The 9587-nt window shown below is 35.4% G+C and overlaps 1 protein-coding gene across 1 annotated transcript; it reads right to left on the reverse strand.

Annotated features, from left to right (window-relative positions):
• Nucleotides 1–4979: 4979 nt before the first annotated feature.
• Nucleotides 4980–6029, reverse strand: LOC116163882. Its single transcript, XM_031478012.1, has 2 exons — nucleotides 5715–6029; nucleotides 4980–5666 (listed from the first exon to the last, which is right to left on the reverse strand). The coding sequence occupies exons 1-2, from the start codon at nucleotides 6006–6008 to the stop codon at nucleotides 4980–4982; spliced, it is 981 nt and encodes a 326-aa protein (XP_031333872.1). The 5' UTR covers nucleotides 6009–6029.
• Between the last annotated feature and the right edge of the window lie 3558 nt (nucleotides 6030–9587).

Below are 9587 nucleotides of genomic sequence, written 5' to 3' on the forward strand. Positions count from 1 at the left end.
CAGAGAAATCAAGTGCTATGCACTTTTCCCGTCTACAGCGTTCTAACACAAACCCACAAATCAAATTAAACGATCAACCAATTAGATACGTAGACCAATTTAAGTTTCTAGGAGTACTATTTGACAGAAAACTAACGTGGGCCAAACACATCGAAACCGTAAAAACGGAATGCATACAACGTATAAACATTCTAAAAAAACTAAGTTGCCACCGCTGGGGATCAGACACATCAGTACTCATTAAGATATATAGAAGTATCATCAGGTCCAAACTGGATTACGGTTGCATCGTTTACGATACAGCCAAAAAATCACACACGTGTAAATTAGATACGATTCAAAACACAGCGTTGAGAATAGCTACAGGAGCTTTTCGAACAAGCCCTATTGAACTGTTATTAGTAATTTCAGGAGACGCCCCCCTAGCACTCAGAAGAAAACAACTAACCTTAACATACGCAGCAGGTGTTTTACGAACCCAGGCCCACCCTGTTCAAAAACACCTACTAAGTCCATACAGCCATCTACACATCCATCTCCAAAATATATCCTCCTACTTAAACTACACATTACCGAAAATCAGAACACCTACACGACACAAAATAGCGCCATGGACAATGGAACTACCACAAATAAAAACGCATCTAACAGCATATACAAAAAAAAGTGATAATCCCCAAATAATAAAACAAACATTTAACAGTATACTAGAGAACTACAAAAACTGTGAAAAAATATATACGGACGCGTCCAAACTAAAAGACCAAGTGTCGGCAGCTTTCATTCACAATCAACAAGAACGCTTGTACAAAATACAACCAGAGACAAGCATCTGCGTAGCAGAAATGGTAGCCATCAAAGAGGCACTTAACTACATAGCGACCATCCCAAACAGAAGACGATATCTTATCTGCACAGACTCTCTAAACAGTACCTACACACATCTTCCGGCACGTCTACCCACCAACCCCAATGTGTTACGATATTAGAGCACAGCTGCACATCATAAAGTTAAAAGGAATAGAAGTATCCTTCATGTTCACGTCATCGCACGTAGGAATAACGGGCAACGAACAAGCAGATCGAGCAGCAAAAGAAGCACTAAATTCACCACTATCAACCAAAATCACCATAGAAGAGAGTGTACAAGACAAAATCCAAATAAAGACCAAGATTCATGGACATTTGCAAACCAAATGGAACCAATCGAAATCAGACCTCAGAGAAATCCATCCAATTCGGGCTCACCACTTCCCACAGCCGAAATCTCGAATCCACCAAGTAAAATTAAGTAGACTCCGGATAGGCCATACGAGATACACACACGAACATTACATAACAAAGGCAGAACAACCAATGTGTATAGTGCGTGCGGCGTACGCGAAACAGTTCGACACATACTAATAACCTGTCCAAAATATGTACTACAAAGAAATACTTGTGCTATAAACGACTTAACAGTGCTAACAAAAAACAACAGACTACTAGATGTAACAAATTATTTAAGAACTATTGAATTGTTTGATAAAATTTAACCTAACCAGTGGTCGCCAATGGTCTTAGAAACCGACGCGACCTTAAACTTAAAAAAAAAAAAAAAGTAGTTTAATTTTTTTTTTAAATTTTAAAGCATGGGTGAACGCGGAGTGCCGAGATACCAACAGCTTATTCTATAAATCTGTGCCAAACAGTCTGATTGTTCTATCGCTAGTGCAAGTTACAATGCAAACAGTGGTGCAAAAAAGATTGTTTATCTGTTGTCTTTTACGAGTGGGGTCCTAATGAATAAACGTACAGTACTGACAGGAAAATTGGAGGATTTCTATGAACGGATAGGAATCGTAGGAGTGTACACTTTCCAACGAAGATACCTGTTACAGTCTCGGATGTGCTAATTCAGATGTTCAGCAAGTGTTGTATCTTGTATCCTGAATATTTAGACGACATATTGAAGAATACTGCCATTTTTCGTAAATACTCCAGGAATTTGTTTGATGTTTCTTTTCGCTGAGAATGCAAAAGGTCATCGAGGAAGGATTTGGAGCCATCTAGAAGAGTAGAAGCTATATTGGGGGTCCGTGCATATAAAATATAAATTGTTAGCTGTGGCGGCTCGTAAGCTGCGTAGAAGGTAGTGTCAAATTATTTCGAAGCAGAGTGGGATTTGGGGCAAATACCACTACCCATCTGGGGTTCACGATCCATACAGGTTTCTCAATCTATTTATGTTTTTTATGCCCCTTTGTCGCAGGGACCACACGCCTCTTTAGGTGAGGTAACCGGCATTCCCTCGCCACGCTCACACCTTAGGATTTCAGGAGAAAGAAATGGAGAAATGAGGAATGGAACCAGGATGGTGAGTTGAGAAGCAGGAGATTTTGATAGGAGTGAAGGAGAGATGGTTGGACCCGTCACCCGCCTACCCATTGATCGCCTTCCACGATCTCCATGGTGGGAGTGGGCCAATTATTTCCCCGAACCCACAGGGGGTTGAATTACGAGATTACAGTATATTGCTAATTATACTACCTTCTATTCATATTCACAACAGTTGGCGTTCGTTAAAGCAATTTTAAATTTGATTTAAGTACCATAAAGAGTGGTTTTGGGAAAAGTGAATACCTACTGTTAAGTATTACCAATGTCTAATAATTTATATTAGTTTTTGATAGATAAAATAAAGTTCAGGAACGTCTTCTGTATTGTTCACTACTGCATTCAAACGTTTACTCTTCTATGAAATAATATTTGTTCAAAACGGACTCTTTTTCTTCATTCTATTGTCCTTTACGGCTATTACGAACATTTTCCGTGGTTCGGACAAAAGTAGAAAATTAGAATTAAATCAAATTAAAATTACAGTACAATCTTGTTCTAACGACCTCGAATATTTCAAGATCGTATTCGTAGTTATATTATTAAATATTATAGGGTTTTATAATGTCTTATAATAACATTGATTAACGTATACGTTAATTAGTTATTTATTCCGGTGGAGATCCCACAGTGTTGTTCTTTTTATTGATTAAAAAACAAAATGCAATAAAGCTTATGATTTTCCATAATTGCGAAGTTTTTTTCACAATCCGGTTGTCTTTTATCAGTAAACTATGCTTTAGGTATATGTAGAAAACCCCCCTTTCGAGGAATCCCCAAATCGCCGTATATATGTGGCAGTCGTGCTCAAATACCATTTACTAGAAAATCCAAGGACGTTTATTGTGCAATACTAATGAACAATAACGTTACAACAATTACACGACTTTTAATTTTTTCACCTTTTAATTATGAAAGCGCATTTTACATAACTTCATTGGTATTGATTAATGATAACAAATTGACGTACCTAATTGTGTATATAATATAGAGTTACCTACCATTCATAATTTATTTCCAGAAAATGTGTACCATACATATTATCATCACCGATCTATATGCATATCTAATAAAATACGCACGGCGGCAATAAAGCAAACAAAAGCGTAAACGAAACATTAAAACTTATCAAATAAGTAGCTATAAATGTTTATTCTGCCATAAAATTCCGGTAATAAATGACTTTGATGCAATAACGAAGGCGTCATATTACCTATACAGAGTGTAACAATTGAGTAAGTAAAAAAAGTAGTAGTACTAAGAAGGGACCCAAACATACATTTTCCAGGTAATACGCGGGTGCAAAATTGTTAGTTTATAATATACGCTTCCCATCATAAGAACGACTCCAAACTTTGTTTTTGGAAAATTTGAAAAGAATCTTGATTTTAATCTGTTCGATTAGTTAGTTAACCAGGCTAGTGCTAGACCTGAGCTCTAAAAGAGACAATGACCGATATAAAAATAAATAGTATCTATTAACAGATAATATTCATTACGAATAAAAATAGTAGTGTATTAACTTCATAACTATAACAACAAATAATCAAAAGTGTTGATGCAAGGCGATGATACTAGATGGTCTAACGATTTATTTTCTCCATTACCAAGCATTATTATTGTCTACGTCTACGGTTTATTACTTGTTGAAGCACCTCCGTAACTTTTGAAACTCCATCTATTGATTTACGTTTCATCAAATCGTTTCATTTACGTTTCATCAAGCAACTTTTCCGCGCAGAATGCTAGCCCCTTGATTTTTGGGGTGTCGATTATCTTTTCCTTCGTAAACCGCATTCTGAACATATTGAAACTCGAAGTAATTAGTTTAGACGTTCTCCTGCGTTGTCTCCTTTTAAAATGCACAACTGTATTTGCTGCTCAATCACGAATGTTACATAGTAATAAATATCAGGCATAATAATAAAATAATAAACCCAACGTCGGATAATCCGCCGGTGGTCATAATACGACACTTTGTTTTTATTAAAAAGATTAACGTTCCATTATCATGCTTACTACATGAGCACGGGAAAACAATATTGGCACATTGCATCAAAATGCATGAGATAACCTAAATTGAAGATTACATCATAGCGAATTTGTTTTAGAATTGAAATGGGCATTTCTTTCGCATTGGACACTTGAAATTAATTTCAAATTTGCACATATTTGCATTAATTATACAATTAGCGCTCCACTTTGAGCAAATAGGTATGTAATTTCTCGAAACTTCGTGGGAGCTTCTGCAAATATTAGGATAAGTCCGGGAGAGATGCCCTTCAGGGAGAGATGACCAAGGCCTGTGTTTTAAAAACGAACCGCGCAACTAACAGCAGCGCCTGTGCGTTGTCATAGTAAACACTACTTCGATGCGTGGTTGAAACGTGGTAATCGCAAATCGTATACAAGATAAGTTTTGCGTAATTTATTTTTTAGTCGATAGTCGGAAAAATGGCATATTATTGTTTTGTTTATGTCATCACAAAGCATGTGATTTCCGTACTGTACGGGAATCTTAATTCCTGTACAGTACGGGAAAATATCTATATTCTTGTGAGCATGAAAAAATAAAAGAACAGTTATACACGCAAATGAATAGTTTATTGCCTATTAATATGTACATTAATAGTACAATTATTGCAGGTTCCAATCAAATTTGATAGTCCAGTCAATGTCGACTCTACTTCATAGTTAATTGAAGAAGTGGACTCCGTATTTGTTTTGGAGATGGTGCTAGTAGAGACGCCAACATTGCTTGCACCCTTACACTGAATATGTGCGCCAGAAATTGAAGTAACTATTCTCTCTGCCACATCCATTTTATTTTTTAAGGATTCTTCTATATATCCTTCCGCCACATTCGACGATTTCCAACCGCCGTGACGTTTTAAAACAGTCAAATCTGCACCATTATCTACCAAAATTGTCGCAGATGTCCTTCGAAAACAATGTCCCGTGTAAAGGTTTGCATCGGACAGTTTCAAAAAGTTAGCAACGATTTGTGGAATGCTGGCAAATGTATGCACCCCCACTACTTGCTTAAATCCTTTACCATTATGGTATTTGAAGAAAAACCTATTGCAGTGAAAATTGGATGGTCGAACGGCTGCATATTTACGGTATGTTTCTAAATAAGTGTCGTTTACTATAAACGACCGTGGTTTATTGGTTTTGTTGCATGGAATCTTCACCAGTAGTTGTGAACCCAAATCCTCAATGTCCGTAAGCTTTATGTTACATAACTCCTCTCGCCGACAGGCGCCATAAATTCCGAAAATTACCACAACCTAAAAAAATTAAATTATAATCTTCAGGCCTTTCAATTAAAATCTTACTTTAGCCATGAGGTAAGTATCATCTGGAGCGTTCATCATAAATTCTCGGATTTGTTCGTTGGTGAAGACTTTCGACTTCTTTGCTTTGTAACCCACGGATTGCTTTTTCAAATATGCTCGCAGTTTGTTATATGAAGTGATGTCTACATTTTGCTTTAACATAAGAGTGGCCTTCAACATGGAGTAATTTGCCCAAAGTGTTGAGGGTTTCATCTTTTTCGACAAATCAAGAAAATATCCGAGTACCACATTTTCCGAAAACGAATAAGTTCCTTTACTTGATCTATATTCCATAAAACGTTGATAAGCATTTTCATACTTCCCCTCGATTTAGTTGGCAACAGATTAAGAGTAGCTTCATTGACTGCCTCCAAAACTTCAGGTGGTGTTCTACAAAATAAATCTTCATCAAAATTACCATCGATATCCATTTTATATTAATATTGCACATCAACTAATTATAAATTCACTCAAACGAAAAAATTTTCGATTTGTTTACGTCATGTCCATGGTAACGTTCAAACAATGCATGCTCGGAAAACAAACTTGATGTTTGCATTTATTAATTACTGTAAATAAAAAAAAGGCGCCGCCCGGGTTCGATCCTCGCACCTATCGCATACAAGCCTAGACTAATGACATTAGACCAAATGACAATTGGTGAAAATTAAATTTAGTTTGAAATGGTATATTTGGTGTTTTAACTATTGGCTATCGACTAAAAAATAGTATGTACAACACGTAGGAAAAGTATATTCCTGGACTCTGATAGTTGTAAGCCTCGGCTAACGCCTCGGCTTACAATCACTATCATCGTCCAGGAATATGCAACTTTTCCTACTTGTCATACAATCTACTATTATTTCATACTATCTAGTAATCGCCGCTTTCCCAGACTGATTTGAGTCTGGTAAATAGTACTTTACCAGACTGAAAATTTTTACCAGACTGGAAATTTTGCCTAGCAACCGCAACTGACATCCATCTAAACGTATGCATTGATATTTGTCAAACTACTGTCAGATCAAACAAATCAAGTGATCGACTTTTGCTTTTATTTCAATGTGTATACCTACAACATTCTAATCAAAATTTTTATGGTATTTTAATAGAAATGGAGCGGTATGAAATAAAATGTTTTACATTATTTGTATGTTAAATCATTTAACGTTACTCGTTTCGAAATTCCTGCCTCAGCTACGCTTCGGCAGTAAACATCTCACTCGTTAACGTAAACCTTGATTTACCATACTCATATGTAAATAACTATTTTTACATACTAGAAAAATTATTAAGCAATATAAAGAACTTGATGTATTAACATTTGTGAGACATATTTTTACAAATTATGGCTTGGAACACTAACCTAATTGACTGTGGATGAATTATAACCTATAACCACGCTTGTCGGTAATTCGGTTACAGATTGCCGGGGTGGGGCATCTCTCCCAACCTCAATTTCATTAAACATCGTGTATTAATTTGTTATTGCGAGCATTGCCTACCTGCTTCTGAATTGAGTAGTGTAGTTAACCTATACATACATTTAAGGCTTATTTTATGACGTATTGTTAATAAGAATGGTTGCTATTATGACACAGGAACTATTTCAACTATTTATTAACACAGTTATTCAAATTAAATCGATTAAAGTGCTAAGTACCAAGTTTATAGGTCACTCCAATGCGCCTTTCATTTTTGTACAGGTATGGATTTGGATAGAATTCATGTTTTACACGAATGTGGCGGGTTAGGTAAGACGTTTTAATAATAATAATGATAATAATAATAAGCCAAAGAAACACTTGCACAATAAACTCTATTTAATAAAATTACAGGAATTATTATAATGATATTTTTGTTTTGTTTTCTTCTTTCCTGATAGCGTTGACTATTGTGGCCATTAATAGCTATGTTGGTAAGTATGAATTACATACTATCCCTAGATTTCCAATGTGAGTGTGTGAATATTTATTTTATTTTTTATTTTTTTTTAGAACCCTACATAACTTTACCAAACACAGACACAGACACTAATCGTTACTTGATTTTAATCCGTGCGATTAGTTAACCAGGCTAGACCTGAGTTCTCACAAGAAACACCGACCATAATAATAATAATAATATTTATTTCATGCATAGTTAACAAAAGAAACTTACATTCGTCAAAACAATGGAAAAATCTAAAATATTATAAATGCTTAATAATTACCTGGAAAAGTTTTCATATCGTAAAGCAGAAACTCTTCAACAGAATAGAACGCTTTACTTAATAAGAAAGCTTTAACCTTTAACTTAAATAGTTTTAATTCTAAGGCGGTTAAACAGCTGGGTAGATGGTTGTATATTTTAAGTGCCATGTTGGTGGGTCCATTCTGAGTTTTGCTTAATCGATAATAAGGTATCCGTACTAAGTCCTTGTTTGTTGTATTGTATTTATGTATATCAGAGTGAAGAGAATATGTATCCAGTGTAGGTTTGACATGACAAACACATGTTAACACAAATAGACATGGCAACGTGAGTATCTTTAATTTTATAAAACTTGTACGACAATCATCACGATATCCAATTTTGGCTAAAATTCTAACAGCTCGACGTTGTAGCTTAAACGCGTATTTTAACAGCGAAGAATGACCCCAGGTAAGTAGAGCATATGATAGCACACTTTGACAAAATGCGTAATATGTATTAATTAAAACTTGAGTTGAGACAGTTTTTGCTAATCGTCGCATAACGAACAAATGTTTGCTGAATTTGATGGTAAGTTTTTCCAGGTGGCCATGGAATGATAACTTTGGGTCCAAATGGACACCAAGAAACGACACAGAATGTGATGCGTGGGACGTATTATATTGTTTTAATCCAAAAACGAGCGATTTTGTTTTTCCTGCATTCATTACTAAACAGTTCTTATTGCACCAGGTACTTATAAGAGCTAGATTGGTGTTTGCCTCATTTTGCCCGTAATCTTCATTTGTACCTTCTACCAGAAGAGTGTCATCATCGGCATACAATCGGCATTATTCAAAATTGTTAACGGTAAATCGTTAATATAGATAATAAAGAGAAGGGGCCCAAGTATATACTACCTTGAGGAACCCCTCTTGTTACAGGAAGTTTGTTTGAGTTCATACCATTAATTGCCACCTATTTGTAAGATACCTACGATTTAATTAATTCCAAACTTTTGGGATCTAAATTATAAGATTTCAGTTTCAGTTTTTTTTATTAAAACATCATGGCAAACGCAGTCAAACGCGCGTGACAGGTCTATGAAAGTTGCATTCAGGTAACTCCCTTTTTCAAAATACTGCATAGTTTTGTTGACTAAATAATATAATACAGCATTTGTTGTACTGCTCGCTTTTCTAAATCCAAATTGGTTTGGGTGAAGTAAGTTATTATCTTCAAAGTACTTCGTAAGTCGTTTAGCCATTAGTTTTTCAAAAATTTTAGAGAAAGTTGGTAAAATGAAATGAAAAAGCCCTAAGGGAATGTACCTATCTACAGTCCTTCTTAATCTAATCTTAATCTAAATCTTCATTTTCTGTTTAAGGTACCAAAGAGTTTCCATCATCATTACATATGCTTTGGACAGGGAGTTTTAAATGAAAATTGAACAAAACGAATCCAAAATTAGGAAACTCTTCTAAATCACTTTCACACTCTCTTAAAAAAGGTTACTTTGACATAAATTTTGGAATCCGTTATAGGTACATATGATCCGGCCCCAAACCGTTTGGTCTTGAAACATTTCTCCTCGATTTCTCCATAGCCTAAAATAGTAGCTAACGGAAACAGAAACAGAAAGTGGCGTCAAATAAAGCTAGAAATTCGCACGACTAGCCAAATGGTTTCATCATTTTCAAA

The sequence above is a fragment of the Photinus pyralis genome, unplaced genomic scaffold (genome assembly GCF_008802855.1).
Source record: "Photinus pyralis isolate 1611_PpyrPB1 unplaced genomic scaffold, Ppyr1.3 Ppyr1.4_LG2, whole genome shotgun sequence".
NCBI lineage: Eukaryota > Metazoa > Arthropoda > Insecta > Coleoptera > Lampyridae > Photinus > Photinus pyralis.

Bases quoted from the DNA above. Each gene is read 5' to 3' on its own strand.
- LOC116163882 (XM_031478012.1), bottom strand. From the start codon at position 6,008: ATGGAATATAGATCAAGTAAAGGAACTTATTCGTTTTCGGAAAATGTG. The intron at 5,667-5,714 runs GTAAGATTTTAA...TAATTTTTTTAG, and splicing joins ATACTTACCTCATGGCTAAA to GTTGTGGTAATTTTCGGAAT.